Below are 25,335 nucleotides of genomic sequence, written 5' to 3' on the forward strand. Positions count from 1 at the left end.
ACTCCTGAGCTACAAATGACACTTTCTTTCCTTGCACAATTTACACATTTACACACCAGTTCATTCATTGCCATCTGATATGGAAGTTAATTAGCAGACTCTCACATGGATGCTTAAGCTGGTGTGATGCTCTGTAGACTGATTTCAAAACGCTGTACTGGCAGGATCTTATATTTAGACTTTTATAGCTTATGTATATGAGTGTAAACAAGTAAAAATGATGGATTGCATTGTTTTTTATAAAGAATCTGACATCCGGTGGAATATCTCACAACTAACAAGGTTAATTAGAAACATGGCTGGGTGTAAAAATCATACAGACGTCAAGTCTTTTAGAAGCAAAGCTGGGAGGGGGGTGCTTCACCAGCCTGTGAATTCAGCATAAGGAACAATGCAACAATGTGACTGTAATATTATCAAGTAGAAATGGGAAAATGGCAAATAATTCCTTATCTGTGGCACATAATATCATTAAAGGATTAAGAGAATCTGAAAAAAAGAATCTCTGCAGGCGAATGCCAAAAACGCTCAAATAAATAAATAAATAATAATAAAAATCTTCACAGCTTCATATCCTGAGGCAGCACTACACTGAAGACTGACAGCTGCGCAGTGGAAACTATCCAATATCTACTGTCAATATTAATTGTATTTGGAATTACTGCCTCAAAGCAAAGAAGGTCCTGGGTTTGAATCCATCTTGCTGGGGTCTTTCTGTCTGGACTTTGCATGTTTTCCTCTCGTCTGTGATTCTGGCTTCCTTCTACAGCTCAAACACACGCAAAGTGGAGAGGTCCCATTCAGCTTGCTAACACCTGGTACTGGGATGCAGTGACATAATGATAAATCACTATTGCCAAATGATTCCACCATTTTCAGCAACAGGTTTGCTTATTTCAGCAAGGCAATGCCAAATTACATTCTCCACATATAACAGCAGCATGTCTCTGTGGTGAAAGACTTCAAGTCGCAGCTGGCCTGCCTGCAGTCCAGACCCGTCACCCACTGTGATTATTTGATGCATAATGAAACAAAAAGATATGACACAAGCATGCCCTTGAACTGTTGAGAAACTGAAAAAGGAAGAATAGGAAGAGATTTCACTTTCAAAACTAGAACACAACTGGCCACCGCAGCTCAGAGCCTTACTGCATGTTGTCAAAAGGAGGGATGATGTAACATAGTAGTAAACAGGCCCCTGTCCTCCCCAAATACCTACCTACCTTCAAATAAGCTTTGTTGTTAAAAATAAATAAATAAATAAAAGAGGGGGGGGGGGGCAAAGTCATGATTATTAACATTTAACGTGTTTTTGTAGTCATTTTTGTTGGTTGGTTGCCAGTTTTTTTGTATTACATTTGCTAAGAAATGAAAAACAGGATCATTTATGGTGGACTTCCTTGCTTGAGGGGTTAAACTCAAAAACTTCAGTTACCTGATCAGAACTATTATATCAAACCAGTCGTTTCATTATGATGAATAGTGACAGTCCGTTTCATTTCCATTAATTCATTGTGGACCTCTTCTTCCATGTCATTACCCTGCACGCACACACATGTGTTTTACTTCAGCTTAATATGCTTGTGATTCACAAGTAAAGCTGTCTGCCTCACTATCAGTACCTAACTGGGTCCCAGCACTTTATTTGATTAATTAATTAATTAATATTTCCATGGAAGTGTATATGATGTCGAGGAAACAAGTGTTGGTATTCAAAGAGTTATTATTACATGGCTGTTCAGCTATTAACATCACTTTTTATTAGTTAAAAATATTTTTTCTCAAATACAAATATAATATAGAATCATAATACCATATAATACAACTTTAAGCAAATGCATAATGTTAAATTAAAAAAAAAACTGCTAAATTTGTTACAATGCTTTTACAATATCACTGCACGACATATGAAACTATTAGTCTGTTTTCGAGGTTGTGTTCTGCCATCTAGCGGTCACGCTGGGTAGCACAGTGGCGCCTCGCCCTACGTCATATAATAATAAGGAAGTAGTGGCCAGATAAACCGCACTGGTCTAGGTGGAGGTTATTTTGGGACGGTATTCTTCTGTATGTATTGTAAAAAAAAAAATCCCTGTACGAACACACGCGGCTTAACAAAAGCAGTGATGTGAAGGGTCGGCTCCATCGGCTCATCCCGCTGTAGTTATTTCCCCCAGTGTGCTCTTTCTCTTTCCCTCTTTGTCTTTTATGCGAAGATCGATGGAGAAATACTCCCTTGTTAAAGTGATCGGCGAAGGCTCGTTTGGCCGGGCCGTGTTAGTGCGGTGTAAAAGCAGTCAGGAAAAATATGTGGTGAAGGAGATTCAGCTGCCAAAGGTATGTGCAAGGAAAGGAGGGAATGTCCTCACCTGTTTGGAGCAAACGGATCAGTCTGATTCAAATCTTCCCCCGAAACTGTGATGATTATAAAACATTCAAGTAAAATAAGACTTGTTGGAATTCCAGGCGTGATGTTGCAGCCTGGGGTCGGATATGGAAATTTTTTATTTTATTTGAGTTTAGTTTAGTTTTTTGCGCCTTGCTGATAACCTGCCAGATTGCTGCTTACACTGAGACATGGAAGCTGTTTGTTGTCAGCCTGCCTTTGTTTGTTTGTTTTGTTTCGCGCTGTATGGAACACAATCATGTTTGCATTTGCATTTTTATAGAATCAGTCCAAACTGGAGAATTCGAGGAGGGAAGCCATCCTGCTGTCCAGAATGAAACATCCTAATATTGTGGCTTTCAGGGAGGCATTCGAGGGTAATCGTACACACGAATATCACTCGCTTTAAAAGTCATTACAAACCTTTTATGAGCATACAGTTACGATTGTTTGGATTTCAAAATAGCAAGTGTGATTGTGTTTGTTTAGCTGATGAACTCCTGTGGATTGTTATGGAGTACTGCAGCGGAGGAGATCTGCTCCAGAGGATTAAGCAACAGAAGTCAAACCAGTTCAGTGTTGATAATGTACGTCCTGACTTCCTGCACTCATGATCACAATTACCCTTCCCTACTTGTGTTTCATTGGGTTTTTAAATTCTTTTTTCAGATCTTGAAGTGGTTCGCTGAAATGTGCGCAGGTGCAAAGCATATCCATGATCAGCGAGTTCTGCACAGAGATCTGAAATCCAAGGTACAGTCACGTCTAGGTTTTCTAGCTTATGCATTTTACTTTGTTCAGGGTACATTAATGAATGTGTCTTCTGGTTCATTCAGGTCAAACCTGCCTTAAACATAGAGAGGAGAATCAGCTTTCCTATGTTTGTTCTCTCAGTTCTCTCAGTCTGAACACTCATGTCACTCGGTAGCATTTACTGAACAAATTCAGCTCTGTAATTCCAGATTTCAGCTAAATTACATCTTAAAAAAAGGTATCCATGATCAGCATATTTTAGCCCAGTGTGTAAAAAATATGCAACAGACATATAGACAGTGACTGTGCTTAGGAGTCACCGCACCTAGTCCTCCGATTACCACTTGGACCACTGTTACCTTCACCCTTCTCATCTTCTTGAGCTCTTCTCTGACCCCGTGCTACTTCTCTACCTTCTTGTGTTCCTTCTTCCTGATTTTACTGCCATTTTGTCCGTCTGTATCTGGAAGTCCCACAGAATCTTAGCTCGCCCTAGGGGGCGTGTCCGATTTTGACCTCGGAACTTCCAGGCCATATTTGGCACAGATGTTTCTGTATACTATGCCAGCCACTTGGATATGGCGTTCCATGTATGCCATGCCTACTAGCATCTTGCACCCTGCTGTTATGTGCTGGATTGTCTCTGGGGCATCTTTACACAGCCTGCACCTGGGGTCTTGCCTGGTGTGATAGACCCCAGCCTCTATGGATCTTGTACTCAGAGCTTGTTCCTGTGCTGCCATGATTAGTGCCTCTGTGCTGCTTTCAGTCCAGCTTTGTTCAGCCACTTGTAGGACTCCTGGATGTCAACCACTTCCTCTATCTGCCTCTGGTATATACCGTGCAGAGGCCTATCCTTCCATGGTGGTTCCTCTTCTTCCTCCTTTTTCTTGGGTTTCTGCTGCCTGGGGTAGTCACTGAGCACGCGGTGAGTTGGGGCCATCTTCCTGATGTATTTGTGGATGTTCATTGTCTCATCCTGGACTGTGGTACTGACACTCACCATTCCCCCAGCCTCCTTCCTTCCGCTTAGCATACAGCCTCAGGGTGCTGGACTTGGGGTGAATCCTCCATGCATGGTAGGGAGCTTCCTGGTTTTGATGTCAGTGGCTTCTATCTTCTCCTTTGGCCAGGTTATTATCCCAGCAAGGTACCTGCTCACGGGCAGAGCGTAGGTGTTGATAGCCCGGATCTTGTTCTTACTGTTCAGCTGATTTCTTAGGACTTGCCTGACTCTCTGCGGGTACTTCATGGTTGCAGCTTTCCTAGCAGCCTCTTCATGGATAAACATTGCCTGTGGGATCCCCAGGTACTTGTAGCTGTCCTCTATGTCTGCAGTGTTGCCATCTGGTAGTGTGATTCCCTCAATTCTGAATACCTTCCCTGTCTTTGTTACCATCCGAGTACACCTCTCCAGCCCGAATGACATTCCAATGTCATTGCTGTATATCCCGGTGGTGTGGATCAGTGAATTTCATGTCAGGCGAGCACAATTGAATCCAATTCGGAATCATTTTGCTTGGTTGTGTGTTGAATGAAATGAACAAAAATGAAACTGCTGATCCAGATCAGAAACATTACAACCCATCTATGTGATATAATCTCATTTTGCCATAATTGGCTGTACTTATATCTTGTGTCATGTTAAATCATCACTTATCTTTCATCCTCACCCAGAACATTTTCCTGACCGATAATGGGACAGTCAAGCTTGGAGACTTTGGCTCAGCCTGTATTTTGAACAGGTAAAGAACCTGATGCTGTTCAGCTTTTTAAAGTTAATGTTGAGTTTGTCGATTTTAAATTTGATTGTAAATTTGTTCCAGCTCGAAGGCTTACGCTCATGCATATGTTGGAACTCCGTATTATGTGGCACCAGAAATCTGGGACAATAAGCCGTACAACAATAAGAGGTATGCTACTGTAAGCGTTCAGCTGGATCCTCCAGTTTATATTAAACAATATAAAGATGAAATTATGTTTCTTCTCCATAGATCAGTGTCTGTGCTTAGAAAATGTGTGTCATTGTAACAAGAAATGTTAAAAGCAGAAATGTAAATATACACTCACCAACCACTTCATTAGCTTCCTATGACTGGGTTAGAACCCCTTTTACCATCAGAACTGCTTTAATTCAATAGGAGGGTGGAAAGATTTCTCAAAGTTTTTGTCCATATTAACATGATAGCAACACAGTTGCTGCAGATTTGCCAACTGAACACATGTGCTGCAAATCTCCTGCTCAGCATGCTACTGAACAGGAGATTAGCATGTTTTCATGCTGCTCATGCCAGATTCAGATCATGCCATCCAAATGTGGCAGCAGAAATTGAGACTTGTAAGACCGCACGATATTTTCCTAATCTATGTTGTTCAATTTTGGTGTGAATTGTGGCCTCGGTTTCCTGTTTTTTGCTGACAAGAGTGGCACTCGGTGTATTTATTCTCCTGCTGTGGCCCAGCATTTTCATGTTCAACATTTTCCACGTTCAGAGATCCTGTTCAGCATACTTTGGTTGTAGTAAGTGATTATTTGATTTACTGTTGCCTTCCTATCAGCTCAAAGCAGTCTGGCCATTCTCCTCTGACCTCTGGCATCAATAAGTCATTCTGACCCAAGGAAATTATGCTTGCTAGATATTTTCTCTTTTTTCTGACTATTCTCTGTAAACCCAGAGGTAGTTGTGTCAGAAAAATCCCAGCAGATCAGCAGTTTTTAAAATATACAGTATAGTCTGTCTGGCGCTAACGTGCCACATTTACATTTAAATCTCCTTTCTTCCCCATTTTGATTCCCGTTTTCAGCAGGCCGTCATGTACCCACTAAAATAGCCGGTGAGTGTATGAATTGAATAAAATGTGCTAACAAGAGTTTCTGGGCATGTTTTCTACATGAATAAAATTTGTGAATACGGATTAACAGTAACTAGATCGATGAGAAAAGAAACAGGAACCTATGCTAGAATAGTTTACAGCTGTGTGCAAAAATTGCTGGCAGTGCTGTCACTGCCCATACTAAATTTTTATTTGTTTGCCAATAAAAATGTTTTGAATCTCACAGAACCCTTGTGTTATTCACAATATCAAAAAAAAAAACATGTAAAAATAATCTAAAGAAAATCTGAAAAATCAACTTTGTGCCATGACTGTACATACAAATAATACATCTGTTTAACCAACTGTGTGGTTTTTATTTTTAAAAAGGGACATGCCAGAACCAAATCTGGTCAAACTATGGTGACAGTAGAGCACCTGCAGAGTGTGTGTACATATTTGTGCGTATATGCGGAATTACTGTATGTGGTAATTATAGTTCATTGGAATGCCTACAGTAGTTATTGAAAGTATGTGTGAAATCTGCACTACAAAAATATCCAGAGATCTTAAAGGACTTGGATCACCAAGTGCTAGCCCTCGAGTGGCCCTCGAGTCTGCCGCTGCACATTTCATTCAGCCACACTTCATGTCGTGTTACGATAGAGCAGGGCAGAATGATACCAAGGGATCATCTCTTTTCAAACCCAACTCTTCTGTTCTTGCCATCATAGCCGACTGAACATTCCTAACACTGACGTATACAGCTAGCATCAAGCACTGTAACACTCACTTGAGTAATACATGAATAACAACTATGAACCAGAACAAAAAGTGACTGAATAAAATGAAGAAATAGCAACATAAAACACTGTTATCCTCTGTAGAGAGACAGTGCAAAGACTAACTAAAAGTTAAGTCATATTCTGGCTTCTTAAAGTGGGACTAAGTCATTAAAACTTTGAGAACCCCCGGCTTAGAGTCTCTCTGCAGGCTTTTTTTCCCTGACAGCATACATTTTACATGTTATTTTCAGTCTCTGATTTAGTTTGAGTTCTCTGACTAAAGGGGCTCGGCAGTGATTGTGTAACTCATGCATGGGTTAACCAGTTCTCTCTGACTCTGCCAGTACATGATGAAATGTCTGGTGTGAATGAATAACCATTTCTCCCTTTGTGTGTTCTGCAGTGATGTGTGGTCTCTAGGCTGCGTCCTGTACGAGCTCTGCACCCTGCGACACCCGGTACTCCCTCCTCCAAACTTCATGCACAGTGTGGTTTGTTGTGTCTTCACGCTTTTCTCCTGTGTCCAGTTCCAGGCATCCAGCTGGAAGAGTCTGATTCTTAAGGTGTGCCGGGGTGCATACCCTCCCCTCCCCAGTCATCTTCCTTATGAGTTGCAGTACTTGGTCAAGCAGATGTTCAAGACAAACCCGAAAGACAGACCGTCCCTGCACACCATCCTGACCTCTCACAGGGTTTCTAAACTCTTGCGTACACACCTGCCCTCCCAGGGAAAATCAGTATGTTGAACCTGATTTTAGGGCTGCACATTCATCACAGTCACTTGCTGTTTTGACCTAATGGTAGCATGAGAATTTAAACTCTTACGCAACGTTGCCAGCTGTGGTAATCCAATGTGGACCCTTTGTTTGTTCAGATGGCCGCAGAGCTCGTGCTGTGCATTTGATTCAGGGCGGTGTTTTGAATCTTTTACAGGCCTCAGAGAGGGAGGAGCAGGCGAGGCATACAGGTCGATGGAACAGAGAGGAGGGAAAGAATTTGGCTCGTCTTCTGGGAGAGAAGAGTTTAATAAAAACATCAACATCTGAAGGTGGAGTCAAAGCTAAATGTTATGTTGAAGAAAATGATCTACTGTTGCACTGCTGGCAGGGTTACATTACTGAATTTGTTCTTAAGACTGTATGGTTTGTCATCAAAATATGTCCTAAATAACCCTTTAAATCAGGTATGGACTTATCAAAAAGCTGCTTCGAAAGCAGAGACCCCGCCCCTCGAAAGCAGTGGTCTACTGAGCCATCAGACACCGTGCTGCAGGTGTTAGCTAATGCCAGTCTGGTTTCATCTGACAGCGTGACATCAACTGGCTGGACCTTCACAAGTTCTACTCATGAAGGTATGGTAGCAGCAGAATTTCATTTCCTGAAAGGTGCAAAAATAAGCGGCGGAGACTGAAATGCCAAACCAAAGCATTCTGTTGCAGGGGAGCCAGAGGACAGCAGGCAGAGAAGACGATGGGAAAGGAATCCTCCTGAGAGCCTTCTGAGTCTGCTGGAGAAGGCTCAGCTGAGCAAAGCCTCCAGCACCTTCATAATAAACAGAGGTCTGCTGATCTGTGAGCAGACTCTTATCTCAATATAAGCTGTAGATAGCCCAACTGAAATCTTTAATGTGTTCATCATTGTGGTGTTGTTCAGGTGAAGACCCTCTGTTGGGACCCCTCTCCCATCCTCAGGGTGATGACACGGATGGGCCCGAACAAGAGCTAGTTATAGACGAGGACCGACTGCAGCCACGCTCTGATGATGAAGACACGTAAGTAACCCTGACGTATTGTTGTTTAATATCCCAGCATTAATGCAGAGCATATTAGATGATGTTGTACAGCAGTTGGACATAAAGGGAAATAGTTACAGCAGTGTTTTAATTCATTTTAATGTGAACAGGGTGAGAAAAAGACTGAAATGGGAAGGATACTGAATGAAAGTATAGTTCTTAAATTGTGTTGACTTTGTTGGTCCTCTCACTGCAGGGACTTTGAAGAGGAATCTCCATGTGACTGGATGGATGAAGCTGAGAAAATATTTTTGGAAAACTAAGACCTTTTTTCCTTCTGAGCCTGTAAAAAAGGAAAGGTTAACTTTTAAATGCTGCAACAACACACTAAAATTTTAACTGTGTTTATTTTTCAGCTTGCTGTCAGAAAACCTTGTGCACATAAAGATGTTTGGAAGTTTTGTGTGCTCTGTTTAATAAGTTGTGTTCGCCTCAGGTTAGCAGTGATAAACATTCCTTGCAATTTGAGGCCACTGGGAAGCTTCTGTTTGGCTTGTTCGGAAAACAGGAAATATTAGAGTCAGAAAGGTTATGTCTCCATGCAGTCACACCAATTTGAGCCCGCCTGCACCTTTTGAAGTCTGTTTCTTTTGCGATATCAAAAGCAGACTAAACATCTTGTTGCTGTTATATGGCTTTTATTCTTGTGACTAAACAAACCACATATCTGGCATTTTCAGCTGCTTTGTTGTTTTTTCATTTTCTAGTGAGTGCTTACAGGGCCCATCCTTCCTGCACTCTATTTGGTTTATGTACCACTAGGTGGAGTTGGAATCCCTTTGGGATCCCATTGTGTGGAATGGGAAACACTATCGTGTGGTTCAGATCGGGGTAATTAAAGTTTGGTAAAATAAACTAAAAACTAAAATTAGATGTGAAAAAATGTGTTTAGGTAACAAAATAAGATTAAAAACCAGACTTATGGGAAAAGAAAAAAATAACTGAAATGGTTTTGTGAACTTAGAAGACTAACCAAAATAAAATAAAATATGGGAAAATATGTAGAAAATAGCTTTAGTTTCAGACTTTCTTTGTTTGGTAAAATTTGTTATCAGTTCCCCTGATGAGGCTTTGATGGACTTGTTTATTGAGATTTTGTATTCTTATAAGATGTCTGTCAACTGCTTTCATAAAGGGTTTTTTTTTTAATCCCCGTGCTGATTTTCCTCAGTTTACCTCTGACATATGCACTCCATACAATAATACTACTTATCTTAACACTGACCAAAAAAAAGAAGCAATTTTCAAACAAAACAAAACCCGAACTGAAACGAGCAAACCCACTCTGGATACTAAATCTAAACTGAAGTGAAAACAAAAAGTCAAAAATGAAATAAAAATAAAAACTAATTAGAAAATACAAAATGATAACCATTGTTTCAGATGCGATTAAGCTTCTAATGAGCAGTGGCAGTGAAATAAATCAGTGAGTCCCCATGCTGCATAAAGACGTTATAAATACAAAGGAGCAAGTGGAACATGTTACTGTATTTGGTTTGCCAAATGAGAAGCCTGACGGAATAGGACCAGACAATAGAACAGCCACATGTTTGGCTACAGACAGACTTAACCCAAGCCTTGCCCATTACAGTTTGGGCTGAGCAGGATAGGGATACTACAGCCCGTTGAGTCAACAAAACCACAATGATTCACCAACAGTCACACCAGAGCTGGATTATCCAGCTGCTAAAGTTCTTTCAGTAACTTAGAACTCCTAGTGGCTGACATGAGCGCTCCGTGGTATCTTTTACCAGATATCTGCCCACGATGTGTTTCACTGAGGAAGCTCAACCCTTATCACGAGGGCACAATGAATCCCCTCTCCAGTGCTCACAGTTCATCTCCCCCCCCCCCCCCCCCCCTGCTTTTTAGAAATAGAAAAAAAAGCACCTCCATAGCATAGATGTGCATGTTTGGAAAAGATACATGTAATGTGATGTATCATAGCAGAGCTGCAACTTCATCATGGTCTGTGTCCTGCAGATAGAAGGGTCTCCCACCACTGGCCATGATGAACCGGGAAGTGTCTTTATGTATTGGTCTTATAAACTGAGGGGTTGGAGGTGTATGAATTTGTCTAAAAGAGTTTATACTGGCTGTTTGAACTTCTGCCACCTCTGAGAATTTAGGATTAACAGTAATAGCTATAAATATAATATAAGTATTTCCTTATGAACATCCAATATGAGTACAAAGACTGAATTCAGACTGAAACTCAGAGGTTTGCAGCAAATGATCACTTGCTTAGTTTCAGTTTACTTCAGTTTACTGAAACTAAGGTGAGCAAACCTATGAATTCCAGTTAATCTCACATGAGTGATATCACAAAGACAGAGGATGCACGAAGATCAGTGACTAACTAGAAATCAGTCAAGAGGGGAAGCAAAGTTGCAGCAATACTAAGGAGGTGAAGTAAATGTACCGCTCAGTAGTGCAGCAGTGGTAATGCACATAAAGTAAAATTTACAACCAGTGAATTACATGTACAATATTGCTTGGAAAAACATATCTGGAAAATTGAGCTTTGCTATAAGCAAACAAAACTTTCTTCAGTGGAAATAAAAAACATGTTTGGCAGGAACCTGGCCAGGCCTCACACAGGGAAATAATAGCCCAGTTAGTCAAGTATGGACGTGAGGGGAGCAATAATACAGGCATTCATTCAAGGTGTTGGATAGATCAGAGATTGCATCTTAAATCATGTCTTTTAAAAAAATATCCACAAAGATATCCACAAAAATATCCGAGCCTGATTATGATCAAGTGCAAGCTGCCAATACCACACAAGAGGTTTTAAGGAAGAAGAAAAAAGTGAAATTGGGCAAGTATCTTGCCTAACTTCCATACATATCAGGTTATTATTATTCAGTATTTAAAAGAGGAAGGTAGACTAACACAGGCCCTGAAGCAAGAAATAATGTCTGGGGAAAAGGAGGAACAGCCTTCAAGAAATATGTGAAACACTGCAAAAGGATATAAACAATCCCGAAAAATGTTCACGTTTGAACAATGAAAAGAGTACCTACTTTTGCAGCAACGAGATATGATTCTCTACACTGCATTGAATCACTTGTAAGTTACTGCAGTCTCTTTTCTCATGCCATGTAAGTGTGTCCTCTACCTGCTGTATTCAAATTTCCTTATAAATTATTTCATTTTTTAAAAGTTTCTTGCCAGTATAATTTTTTATAATATTAAAACAAAAATTGCATTTAAAACCAGAGTTTCAAAGAAATCTAAACAATAAAGCATTGTTTGTTTGCAAGTGCCAGGTATACCTGATTTGTCCACCTCATTTAACTACTGGTGCAAAAGGAAATGAACATGAACAGAGGTTTCCTCTTGCAGGAAGGACGTATGTGCTGTCTCCAACAGACATGTCTGCTGTATAAATGTGCCAGAAAAAAAAAAAGAAATAAAAAAGCTGTTTAAATAAATTGTTCAAAACTCCTGCACTTAAGATTGGGTTTGTGAGGTCATTGTGAAAATAGTGTGTCTGCTGCTGGGACTCAGTGGTTTGACTAAAACATACACCGAGAAGGGCAACTATCTACAGTGATTTCCTATCACTTTTGTAACCTGCCACCTTGGTGCAGTGTGTTTGTGAACATTTGGTGACACCTTTTTTGTTGAAGTATGATCAAAACCACAAGGCCCTAGTTTGTTCCTTGCACGCAAGCTGAGCACCACATATGAAAACATCAGAAAATACCGAGGCGTGCATAGTGATGTAGCATTTCCTTGCTCTCATTCTAACGTACTCACTTTGAAACGTGCTGTTTCCGGTTTTTCATTATATGCTCGGATCTGTAGTGAAGCTGCACTTCTAGCTATTGTTCAGGCCCTAATCTGAGTTCCCTCACCGATTTTCTTCCTGCTCATCCGGGTGACCTGATAGCAAACAATCCAGAAGCACGTATGTCTGTGTAGGTTGTCAGTCATCCAGGTCATGGTCAAGAAAAGCGACTGGACTTCTTTAAGTTTCTTCAAGATATTTCCTAACTCTCATTTGAGAAGCTTCTTCAGTTCCAAGACCAAATCGTTGACCTGTTATTGATAATGTGCCTCATCACATGACCCAAGGTGTGGTGTGGTGTCATTATACACATTATCGTCCAGTACCACCCATTCTTATCAAATGATGCACAAAAGACCTTTCATTATGCCTGGTTGGGAGATTGTCCACACTTCGACCCTCAGCTGCTGTCATCACCCTTGATGAAAAATTGACTTCCTATCTGCCGCTGTCCCTTATTCCCCTTTTGTCTCCCTGTTTTTGTGGCCTCCTTTTTGAACACCCCCAGTTTCACTCAGGAAGAGCTGTGCAGATGCAAGATGACCCAGTGATCTCAGTCTGGCTACTGATGCTTAGAAAGGCATTTTCTGATAGATTCCTCTCTCAGTTTTCTTATTCAGAGCAAACTATCAGAGCAAAAACAACAATAATAATTTGCTGTTTTACTCTTTGTTTGTTTTATATAAATGTAGCAACGTTTCTGCGCTATAGCTAGTGGACATTTGTAGCCTCAGTGCATAGCAGCAGACCATGAAACCTTCTGTCATGACTCACCCAGTAAAGAGGAGTATTGTTTATTCTTCATGGGGAGCCGCTCTTCCTGTTAATAACAAAGCACTTAGGCGCTGCAGTTGGGAGTCTCTTTGCAACTATAAATATGGAAGCTGTCATTGTTATGATTATTTCAAGCCCTTTGCAGTGACCCTCCATTGTCTTTTGCCTGTGTTTTGTAGTGATGTATCAGACAATATGAGACTGGCGTAGCCAAGCAGGGCTTTGTCATGGAGCTGCACAATTCATCAGCTGCTCAAAGTAAAAAGGTCAAGAACAGTTAAATCTGGATCCCGGGTTATGTGAAGTGGGACACTGCTGGCTCCAGGCAGGTTGGAGAGTCATTTGTTGTTATAAATGCTGCTATTGTTCGTAACTTAAACGCCTGTTGACTCCTGATGAGTTGGACCACCTTTAAGTAAGGTCATAGGCTCTGCTGTCTCCTCTCTCATCCTCTCATCAGCCACTGCTAGGCACGTTTGTTCAACCGCTCTTAAATTCGAACATCTATACCAGCCAATCATATGGCAGAAGAACTGTAGGTTTAGGTGTGTAAACGTGGTTTAGATGACCAGCTGAAGTTGAAGCTAGCATCTGAATGAGCAAGGAAGGTTATTTAAATTATTTTGAATTTTCAGTTATTTAAATGTGGCATGGTTGCTGGGGCCAGACGGGCTGCTCTGAATATTTTAGAAAATGATGTGGTTTTCCAATTAGAGTTTGGAGAGAATGGTCCAAAATAAACACAAATATATATGCTACCTAAAAATATATAACACTTTTTTATTCTAAGTGCTTTTTATCTAACATTCATACTCCAACAGATGCATCAGAGAGCAACTTGGTGTTAGTATCTTGCCTAGGGATATTTGGCATGCAAACTGAAGCAGCCGAGGATCAAACCACCAACCTCCCAGTTTGTAGATGACATGCTCTACTTCCTGAGCGAAAGCTGACCATGTCCATCCATTTATGGATCACCACAGTGTGCCCATCTTCCGATGACTGCTTCCAGCACAGTCCGTGTCACAAAGCTCAGACCTTCTCAAACTGGTTTGTTGAAGGCAAAAGAGGGACCGACCCATTATGAGCAAGGTGTCCCTAATACTCACATATTTGCATGTTGAATGTTGCAATCATACATAATGTTTATTATGTGGCTGTTGTTTTGTGCACTGGTCTCCCTTGACAAAAAAGAACAACACTTCTGATATTGCGGAAACAGCACTGTTGAAAAAACACTGTCGAAACAACACCTTCAACAACGCTCTTTTTTTCCACCTCACTGACCTTAACGTGACACTTATGTTTTTGCATACTCTACATCTCTTGAATGAAGCAGCATGTATCACCCACTGCTTAGCCTATATCATGTGACTAACCGAATTGTGAAGATGATTCATTATGAACACCCACAGTGAAGAGGGCCTCAGACCTATATGTTTGACACTGAATTAGATGAATGAGAAAAATACAAACATTTCTTCAGGCATGAAAAACAACTGATTCCCATAGATTCTCATACACTACTGGACTTTAAAAAATGAATATTATACAAATTACTGACACAACTAAGATACTCTCATTAATCATAGTGATAGAATCACTGTGATCAACAATGGATTTGAATCATATTTGTGTTTTCTTCATAGTTAAGTCTGCAGTTCACAGGGATAGCTTAAAAAGGGAAAAACAGCAGTAATTGCAGCATCATCAGCAAGATTGCAGCCTCTGGTATTTAGTGTTTTTGTTCATTTCATGAACTGCAAAGACACAAATCATACTGATTCAAATAGCTTGTCCCAACAGTTCACAAGTCTTTACATGAAACATTAATAAAGCTTGAGGTTGAATCTGAAGTCAGAATGATTTCCATATAATGCTAGCTGGTGGTGACATACACAGTTTTAGCTAAAACATCTTAAGCTTAGCTTAAGAATGTGCATTCATCTGACTATAGGTAACAATTTTCATTTACCTTTAAATAAGCTTTGGGTTGGCTTTCACATAAAAGTTTTGTTAGCTAAGAAAAACTAAAGTTGGTTTAATGTGTCAAACAAATCCATTCAAGTATGAAAGCACTTCGTGTGAAGTGAAACATTCGTTGCTTTGATTGTGTCAATGTGTGTTATGTAAGTTTAGAATAGTGCAATCTCCTGCACAAATTGGTAAAGAAAGACAGTTAATGGCTAATCTCTTTTATCAGTCATGTAACTTTGGTGACACATTGCTTGAGTAGTGTTTGCATCAGAGCAAATGTTTTACAATAAGAATGTACTGTTCTGTGTGAGGATTTGCTTAAAAATAGTGGTTGAGATGCATAACAAGAATGTTTCAATGTTTCAGGTTTTCTTGTGTATTTCTTCAGTCTCCACCCATTTCCATAGACAATTTACTTTATTCAAATGATATAAGCCAGCAATGAAGAAGCTAAAGAAAAACTCAGACTAGGCTACTCGTGCAGTGGAAATGTACAACAAGCAGAAATGATCGTGCGCATTATAATGCTTCAGGTCACTATTGTGACCGCTGGAATTATTTTCGTCTCATCTGTCTCATGTTTCTGAAGCAATGACGATAACCTCAGCAAGATCAATGAGCCTAATTTTCACAATCTGAAGTCAGAATATCTGTTGTCTCCGCAAGATCGCAGCTAAAAAGGGTGTGGAAGCTGTATTTTAAGCTTTCCATGCTAAATTTGATGAGGAACTTGAAATGTTTTTGTATGACAAATGAATCATTGCTAAAAATAATAATAATAATAAAATAAAAAAAATAACTCCAACACGTAAACAATAAACCTAACAGGATCTTACTAAGAACTGTAGCAATTCTTAGTAATTAAATTTAGCAATACAGTTCAGCTAAATGTGGAATTGAATAGTGATTTTCTGTGGCTCCAGCACACTAAATTCTGCTGAGGAAGAGAGGGAAGGTATTGTGTGCTCTGAGAGGCTCTGGGGAAATTCCTTATGTGGAACACGGTGACCTCAAAGTTGACCTGTCAGTGTCAGCTTTTATGTGTGGATGTACTGGGGAATGAGCTACAGGGATGTGTTTCGAGAATGCCTACTGAGGTATTTGCAGGGCTATTGATAATAGCAGTGTCATGTGCGTAATGGAACTAAGGTGTAAAAGTTCATGGTGGATTTCAGGTCAGTATAACTTTTGCAGATCATCTCCTTTTTGCAGCTCTGTTTAGAATTTTGAGTCCTCTCATGGACTGAACCACATAACAAAATTGGTATGGCCCAGATCTGGCCCACACAATGTGCTTACTAAAGGCCCACATACTGCAAAGAATGTGGGCCCTTTAGTGGCCCAGATCTGGTTTGCCAGAGGTGGCCCACACATGGGCCAGCACAAGGACAGTTGCAGACACACTGGTGGTCCTGTACTGGCCCATGTGTGGACTACCTCTGGCAAACCAGATCTGGGCCACCAAAGGGCCGTCATTCTTTGCGGTATGTGGGCCATGTGTAAGTTGTGTGCAGCCACGGGCCAGTTGCAGACACACTGGTGGCCCTGTGCTGGCCCAGAACAGTTTCAGCTCTGGACCCAGATGTCAGCCTAGTTTGTACCTTAATCAAGTCATGTAATAACAACATGTGCCGGAACATAATAGTGCAAAATAAACATGACGAAACTCTGTTCAGACAGTGAATGGCTGAATTCTTATATAGCGCTTTTTTACTCTCCCGGATTACTCAAAGTGCTCTATATAACATGCCATATTCACCCAATCACACACTTTCTCTAAACTGAGTGCTTCCTAACTACATTCATACACATTCACACTCTTGACATGCAGACTGGAGCAGCATTTGAAACGTTGGCTACCATATCATTATAGTATTGCAACATGGCATTTGAGTCTTCTAACTAAAATAAGAAAATAGGAACATAAATAGTGCCATCATTGCCAGACCTGGCCCACATCTGGTTGACATACACCCTGCCATGACACCAGTCAGTCAGCAGTGCCAGCTTGATGCCGGATTCAAACCAGACCTGTTTTCTATGAGCCTGGGCAACATACACCAAACCACAAACAATTTATTTTTTAAAAAACTCACAGATATTAGGACATTCACACCAGTGATGAGCACATGCAATCTTCTTACCACAGCTGTTAGTGTATAGCAGGGCTCTCAATTTCACAAACTTGTGAAAAAAAAAGTAACCATATGCTTCTTAAAAAAATGTTCCAAACTAAATAAACATGTTACTACAAAAAGCTAAATAAACCAATATATGTTCAATCTATAGAATGTACTATGAAATTCAATAATGTGCTGATAAGTATACATACAGAAGATTAAAGGAAATGAAAGATGCACATGATGAACAAATGACATCACCCATAGGTTTGTGGGCTGTTTTGTTTTTTTTTAACTTAGACTTCCAGTTTTGCAATGAGAGTACAGTGTGCCAAGTTTGCAAGCTGATTAGTAAGTTGCATCCATAGAATACATGGATGCACGGCACAGATGTGCTCCAGATACCTGCTAATTAGTGCCAATAACTCTAATGAATAAGCTGAGGTGAAGCCTAGCAGACAGCTAAATACCTAGTTAGCGTGCACCTGTCGCTTAGCAGGCCACCTGAATAATGAAAATTTGTTTTATGTCTGCTCTAAATTTGGGCATATGTGCAGTCACTCAGTAAGTGACTTCCTCAAATAGTAGGCTGAGGAACTAAAGTTTCTTGTATGTGATTGCTTGCTTTATTCGTGAACCGCAGAGGTTGCTTCACTTCACTGACAGAATTTAAAAGGACAGAGCTACTATTATTTTTTTAAATTGTAATGCTTTAGGAAAACTTTGATTTTTCTAACAGAAAATTATAGTTTGCAACAGTTAAAAAAAAGGATTCAATAACGACATGAAATCATTTTGAATGTCTTTAAGTGCACATTATTGCTATACAGTCTTGTGTGTGGCATGGCCCAGTGACCTTTACTTTCTCGCACAAGATAGTCAGTTGCAACAGTAAGCAGTTTCCTTTGGTTAGAAGCTGTAGGTGGGGATTAATGCCTTTACACTGACTGATCAGACATTGCCCGTGCCCCCAGAAGTCACCAGGGGAAGGTCTTCCAGCAAAGGAAACCCAAACTTATCCCATCAAGCAGAACACACCCAGTGTTAATGTCTTGTTTATCATTCTCAAAGACACTGTAACACCATGTTAGATCAGGCTTAAGACACAAAGGCTGAAAATTGAATGTTTTGTTACAGCTTACATGTATGTGCACTGTATGCATGGGAAAGGGACAAACTTTACTGAGCTTTAGAGGCAGTAGGGTGTGTCCAAGATATTAATCTGTCAGCCCAAACTATGAAATACTTGATTGTCACCAACCAGTCTAAGCAAGTGATTTAATGTTTACAGGAATTTCCAGGTGATTTTGCAAGGATTTTGTCAGAATGTTAACCCTTCCCAAAAATGTCTCTTGTCCTGCTGGGACTTGCTTCTGGTCTTACAGGAAATTGAACTGTGGCTTCATTTCTAATGTATTTCAACATTTTTTAAGGGACCATCATACTTCCACCAGTATCTTGCCACACATAGAAACAAAAAAGTAAAGAAATGTAGTAACAGAATTTGCTAACCCTTTCGTATTCTCCCAAACCTCCTGGCATGGTTTTCCCAGTTTGAGCAATAGAGTTTTGTTGTCCATGAATCATCTTGCATCAGGGTTCCTGCCACCTGTACTAATGCAAAACAAGCTGCAACAGGCTGTGTTCATTCCTAGAGGTAGACTCATGCAGTCATTAAAGACAAGAACAGTGATGTGACTTGTACACACGCTTTCAGTTAAATCCAGTCGAATTGTCTCTATTTAATTTCCTGCCTTCATTCCTGAAATATACGGGAGACCAGAATGAACTTTCCTCCCCTAATGAGCCAAATGCTATTTGAGCTGCATGTTTTGCTAGACACCATGGTACCCTGACGAAGGGAGTGTTTTATCAACATGCTGGTCATGCTTTGTTTCATTCCCAAGACGTTACTGCCAAGACATTATTCAACCAAAAGCTGATTTGGACACAGAACTCCTCCAAGGGTTGATAACGCCTGTTTATAGTCCAAGGTGACAAGAGAGTGAAGGAAGATAATTTCTGTCTGGTTATTTAGCCTGCTTGCCTGCCTCCCTGCACACACTGTACTCATTCCACATTTGGTTATTAGTTAAGTGCTGCTTCTGATTTTAGATAAGTGAGTGAAGTTCTTGTGTAGTTATGAGTAACATTCTTTTTTTCAAACCACATCCTGGCAACTCATTAGCTATAACTTTGCTTTTTATTACCGTCTCCTTCCCAGGCAGGAAAAATGCCTTGAAGACAAGTAGCCTGGTGCCCACCCCACCTTCTCTTATAATGATGATAATGCCAATTTTCCAAGAAAAAAAGCAAACCAAGATGAGTTTGAAAATATAAAATATGATATATATGGTATATGAGGCTGATTCAGAGAGAATTGTGGGAAACTGGAGTAGATACAACAGGCAGTGTCCATATCACGACAGCGACTTCCTTTTTAAATGTTTCCTGTAAGACATGCAGGGGGGAAAACGGCTGATGATCCTCAACAGAGACCCTCTTTCCTCACATCCATTTAGTCACTGTCATGTGACAACTTCACCCAAATCTCACTACAACCCCACCCAAAAAGCACACACACACACATACACACAGTGAAGCCTCTGTAGGTGTCCGAGCAGAAATGACTCTCAAAACAGACTGAGAGAACATCAACACAGCCCCTTCAGAGGATTATTTTAAAAACAGTTGGATTTCTCACATGGGAACATGAACCTAAAGCTAAAGTGTAGATCCAGACTCGTTTTTGTCTCTACTAAGACTTGCAGTTTGACATTAACTGTAATGACCCTGATGCAGGCAGTACAACAGCCCAAACATTGTTGCTGTTTTGTATGACCTTGGATGATACCACTAGTCCTAAATTACTTGTTTACATTATGGTATCTCTACTTTATGGTAAATGTGAAAACTTGTCAAACTTTCTTTGCACGTTACAGTCTAAGACTCAGCGGTACTGCTATTGATGCATTATCTTTGCATCAATGGCATAAGAAACTCTCACAGGTCACACTGCAGTATGCTTTGATGAATGCTCCCATGCAAAATTACCAGAGCAATCCTGAACAGTTTGTGTTGACAAGCAGTGCCGTGTCTGTGTTTTCTCATCCTGCAGCCTGCTGGGAAGGAGAGGTCAAGCTGATTAGATAACTGCTGTGGAGAGGATCCTGCTGGGATCATGTGAGGGGTTTAATCCCTGACACAGTGACTTTGCACCGGCGTTTGACTTTTTTCTTATACACAACCCATGAGATTAAGCAGCATGCTTAGAAATTTTCAATAAAATGGCAAGTTGCACCAGTCACTGATACAGAAAGACAAAGGTGTGAAGCAATGTGCAAAATGTATGCTTATAAAAATATGAGACGTTTAAATCAGGTTTAAATATGTGACTTCCTGTATGGCTTCCTACATCACTGTTCTATCTGTGCTGACCTTTGCTTCGTCTATCAAGTGCTGTGAAAACCTGATGGTTAGAGTGCATTAGCTAATTACACAACCTTATACAGTCACGCACAGTGACAGATCCATAACGTGCCGTTGTGGTTTTTTGACTGTTACAATGTTGCTCAGTAAGCATGTGGTCATGTGTTCATGATGACGGCCTTCTGCGTAGATACTTGTTTGTCTTCAGAACATCCCAGGTTTTTAATCCTGGCCTTGACTCAGTCACATGGCCTCAAAAGCAGAGATGGGGTATGGGGCGTATAAATAAAGTGCAGTCGACTGACCTTCAAATTCAGGCTATGTCAATAAAGTTAGGGGGCTGTGTGCTGGCTGTTCTCACATGCTGTGCGTGCTCCTCGCTCATGTCTTATCATCGGTGCAGTTGCTCACAGCAAGAGTGAGCATGTGTGAAAAATATTTCACAGGCTTTGTATTTACACAAATGTGTGAGCGATTATTTGTTATGCTGCCTGGCTGGTAGAAATGTAATCTCATGTTGAACAAAGACATCCTGATTCACTGTACAAATTGCACGATTCTGTGGCAGACCTCTGGGTTGTATTATAGTCACTTTGTGCCCTTGTAGATGAGGAAAATAAAATGTTCCAAGATGATAAAATGTAATCTCTATTTAACTTTGAAAAAGCCTAAATGGCATTCGTTGAACCCCTGTTGATCCTCTTACAGTGTTTAAACATTGATCATTATGGCACACACAAGCTTTGATGTTCTTAATGCTTCTTGATACAACATTTCCTTGTATTTCTTTTACAAGTTGTTTGGTGACAAATTTTAAGAGTATGTTTTTGTCAGTTAGCAACAAAAACACTTCTTCTTTTTACCGATCTCCAAAAGACTTTCTGCTTCCACAATTGTACAACTTCTTTGCGTGCAAGACTAATCCTCGAAACATTTTTAGCAACAAGAGGTTTTGTTCTGTTTTGCTTAGTGCAGGATGCTACAACAGTTTTTAACTTTTTAGTCACCACTGGAACTGGAACTGGAAGTCCGATGTCACGACAGTTAAATGCAAATAAGCGTGTAATGTGCCAGTAACATATTTGTATATTCCGGAGCTGCCACGTTTAACAATACAAACCACAGAAATTTTAGCATTAAGAGCATGTTGTTGATTCAAATGACAAAAAGTTTCAGATGCAATCATTTGTTTTAGGTATTACATAACTTTTATTCATTGCTGTGGCATGAGTGCAGCATGAGGAACTCAGTCAGTGCATTTAAGGTCATTAAAGACATCGAGTCCAAACATGAAATACCAGCCAAACACAACAGGGCGCTTATGTGATCTATCTGTACATTTTAAAAAAAAAAGCCCTGCACATTTATAGCTTGATATACCTTTATGTTAATTAAATAGATAACAGTCTAAAGTTAGCACCACAACTTACCACGGAAATGTACAAACGCACAAGCATATGAAGCAGTCAGTTTCATAACTGTCCTGCTGTTCAGTGATCACTTTCCCTTAAACATCATAGACAACTTTAATTGTGCTTTACATAATTACATTTCACTCCACAGGAAATGAAAATTAGAAAGTAGTAACATTAAAACCACAGTTGTGAAAAAGTTCATATGTTAATACTGCAAAACAGAGGCTGTGAAGACCAGATCCGGACATTTGCCCTGAGACTAAAACAGATAAAGCGCTCAACGAAACAAAAAAACAACAAAAAATCAGATCTGTCTTTTTTTTTAAATGGATGGATGAGTTTTATCTTTTACCCTGGACGTAGCGACCCCATTTTCACACTGAAGACTCACCGTGAAAGACTTTAGCTTTTAGATGACTTAGACTACACTGCAGATTGGTGGTGGATTCTGAGTGCAGAGCCTCAGAGAACTTGCTGTCATATTTACAAGTGGTCTGAGACTTCCTCTTGAAGCTATTCTGAATGGTCTCTGAGGTGAAGTAATAAACAATGGGATCAAAGCAGCAGTTGGATACAGCAATGCAGAGGGCTACTGGATAGATGGTTCGAACCACCGACTCCTCATAACAGCCTCCTAAAATTTTAGTACGGACTAGAGCGTAGAAAACCAGGTTTACATTGTAGGGGATGAAACAAAAACAGAAAATAGTAAGGTGCACGATTATCATACGCAGGATCTTTTTCTTGTTCATGTTCCCACCACGGCTGATAGTTTGGGGACGGCGCAGAGTCTGTAACACCATGATGGAGCAAAATACGTTGAGTAGCAAGGGGATGAGGAAGCCTACTGTCTCTATGAAAATCACCACTTTAGAGAGGGATGATTTCCACTGCTTGGATGAGAAATTCTCAAAGCAGTAAGTGGCATTTCCTTTTTCATTTGAGGTGGTATCCAACAAGAATCCTGTGGGGATACTGCCTGAAAGCACCAGCACCCATACACCAACACATACTATTTTAGCATTGCGCTTGGTCCTGAGCGTCCTTGAGCGAAAGGGGTGCACAATGGCCAAAAACCTGTCCACGCTAATGCAGGTGAGGAAGAGAATACTGCCATACATGTTGGTGTAGAAAAGTGACACAGACAATTTACAGAGAATCCCTCCAAAAGGCCAGTTCTGGTTGATGAAATAGAAGACCCGTAGCGGCAGGGTGAAGACAAACAGAAGGTCAGACAATACCAAGTTTATCATGTAGGTTGTGGTCTCATTCCTCATTTTCAGAGAGCAGGAGAATATATAGATGGCCACAACGTTGGTGATGAGTCCAACAACAAATACAATGCTGAAGACCGTACTGTATAGTGGATATTTGAACCCATCATTCTTGATGCATGAGTTGGATATTGAAGAGTTGTTGTACATTATCATTATCAGTTTTAAGTTTGCAGGGATGGGAAGTGTTTGTTATGCAATAGCTCTTCAGGGAAAGGTATTTCCAGCACGATCAACTGACCATGAATGAATTATGAAGAAGAGAACAGTTCAGTACTGAGAGATACTCAATCCATTAGAGCAACTTTTTTTTTTTTTGTTCAACACGGCGGTGCATATTGCTGCATGTTTCCCTCCCTTTTCTGGATGTTATTTCGGGAGTTACCTCAGTTGAAAAGACCCCTCCCAGAGGACAGAGATCCAGGCTGGAGTGTCTTCCCCTCCCCCTGCCCTGTCTCTCGGCCAGACAGCACCCCACAAGTTAGAGGGCTAGCTTTACTTACTCAGATAAATCAGTCACATGAATGTGCCACCTTTTCGCTCTCAAGGTCCCAAATAATCACGAGCTGCTCAATCCACAAAGAGAGAAATGGGAAATCCACATTCAGGTCCATTAGAGAAGTGACCTCATGGCAGGATTCTTGTTCTTTGTCAAAACCCAGCCTTGTGGTTTTGTTCTTCTCAGCTCCGAATCAGTGAAGTCGTCATAAGCTTTCCATCTCCCACATGGTCATGACCACAAATGACCATGGTTCTTTCCAAGCAGAGCTCTCAGCGTGACAATTCAATGTGTTTTTGTCTTCTGTCTGCCCTCAGTTTCTCTTTCCTTTCCCTTCTTTGTTTTACTAACCTAGTTGCTCAACCAGTATCTCTCTCACTCCTGTTCATACAGCCTCGGGGTCTTTTGCTCACCACTCATCACACCACTCAGGCTCGACTACTCCTTTGTACCCGGCAGTTTTTTGCAGTTTGGGTAGAAGAGAGAGAAGCTGTAGTAACTCCTCCCACTGCCTCTGGTCCTCCTACTCCTTTGTCTGCTTTTACAGTCAACCACATAAACAGAAGTGCATCAAGAGGAAACTTAATTTAAAAAATGAGCTCATAGTTACTCTAAAATACTGTCACAGAATTTGAAACACAGATCACTGAAATACATTTAAAAGAAAAGGTTCAAGTTTTTCTCTTGACCCGTTTTTCAGTAAAATTTTAAACTTGTAATTGCTGAATATTTGTTTTTGTAAAAGCACATAACAATTTTCATCTATTGAGACAAGAAAAATAGGTAAAATATTTGCTTTCTACAAATGGGTTACATGTTTGGATAATAAAATATGTCACGCTGTACAACATAGGCTACAACATGTCTACAGCTAAAAATACTGCACTTCACCTCCTCTCATCACTACCTACTTTGAAATTGAGTTGGGATGTTGGAAACACTTTTTTTTTAGCTTAATAAGAGCTATTACTTTTGTTATTGTAACACTTTACTGCTAATATACTTTTTCATTTTAAAAAGGCTTGATTTTATTATTTTTCCCCTCATTAGTTAAGCTGTTAATAACAGCAGGAGGCCAAAAGTGCCTGAGAAGTTCTCTGAAACCCCACAGGGTCTCCACTCATCTGACAGAAAGTATGGGAAAATTCAGCTGTCTTCTTCTTGTTTGTGACGACCTGTGTGGGCAGCTAAAGCTTCTGCTGAAGAACCGATTTTAATTTTCAAAAGGACATTAGTAATGAGGACGAACAGAAAGCTCTCCTTCTGTTCAGCAGGGTTTTTTTCTCCTGCCCCTGTCACTCCATGGACACAACCTTCTCTTCTTGGGGCATTCTGGCTATCCTTTTGCAGTAACTCTCTCCTTGGCAGTCAGTAAAAAACATTGGGGTATGTGTTGTGAATGAAGTAGCTTAGTACGGGGGGAATGTGCAGTTTAGAACTGTTTTCAGGCAACTTAAAAGAGTTCTCAGCCCCTTGATCAGGCCTGTGGTGAGCAAATACTATAAACCCTTTGAGTCTATTT

At 40.4% G+C, this 25,335-nt stretch overlaps 2 protein-coding genes across 3 annotated transcripts; one reads left to right on the top strand and one right to left on the bottom strand.

The window, feature by feature from the left end:
• The first annotated feature begins 1,995 nt into the window (after positions 1-1,995).
• On the top strand, positions 1,996-10,374 carry nek3 (NIMA related kinase 3). 2 transcript variants are annotated; one of them, XM_005926510.2, is made up of 13 exons: positions 1,997-2,337; positions 2,670-2,763; positions 2,876-2,973; positions 3,056-3,139; positions 4,817-4,884; positions 4,966-5,052; positions 7,142-7,196; positions 7,266-7,475; positions 7,672-7,786; positions 7,922-8,089; positions 8,177-8,296; positions 8,391-8,508; positions 8,726-10,374. In XM_005926510.2, exons 1-13 carry the CDS (start codon positions 2,209-2,211, stop codon positions 8,790-8,792), a joined length of 1,413 nt encoding a protein of 470 aa, XP_005926572.1. In that variant the 5' UTR covers positions 1,997-2,208; the 3' UTR covers positions 8,793-10,374. The 2 variants fall into 2 exon arrangements, with proteins under 2 accessions (XP_042075611.1, XP_005926572.1); XM_042219677.1 differs by having other exon boundaries at positions 1,996-2,337; positions 7,142-7,475.
• Positions 10,375-21,810: 11,436 nt separating this feature from the next.
• LOC102314655 (lysophosphatidic acid receptor 6) lies at positions 21,811-24,281 on the bottom strand. Its single transcript, XM_005926511.3, has one exon. The coding sequence runs from the start codon at positions 23,468-23,470 to the stop codon at positions 22,415-22,417; it is 1,056 nt and encodes a 351-aa protein (XP_005926573.1). The 5' UTR covers positions 23,471-24,281; the 3' UTR covers positions 21,811-22,414.
• Between the last annotated feature and the right edge of the window lie 1,054 nt (positions 24,282-25,335).

The sequence above is a fragment of the Haplochromis burtoni genome, unplaced genomic scaffold, assembly GCF_018398535.1.
Source record: "Haplochromis burtoni strain Fernald_Lab_line unplaced genomic scaffold, NCSU_Asbu1 Contig_36, whole genome shotgun sequence".
Lineage (NCBI taxonomy): Eukaryota > Metazoa > Chordata > Actinopteri > Cichliformes > Cichlidae > Haplochromis > Haplochromis burtoni.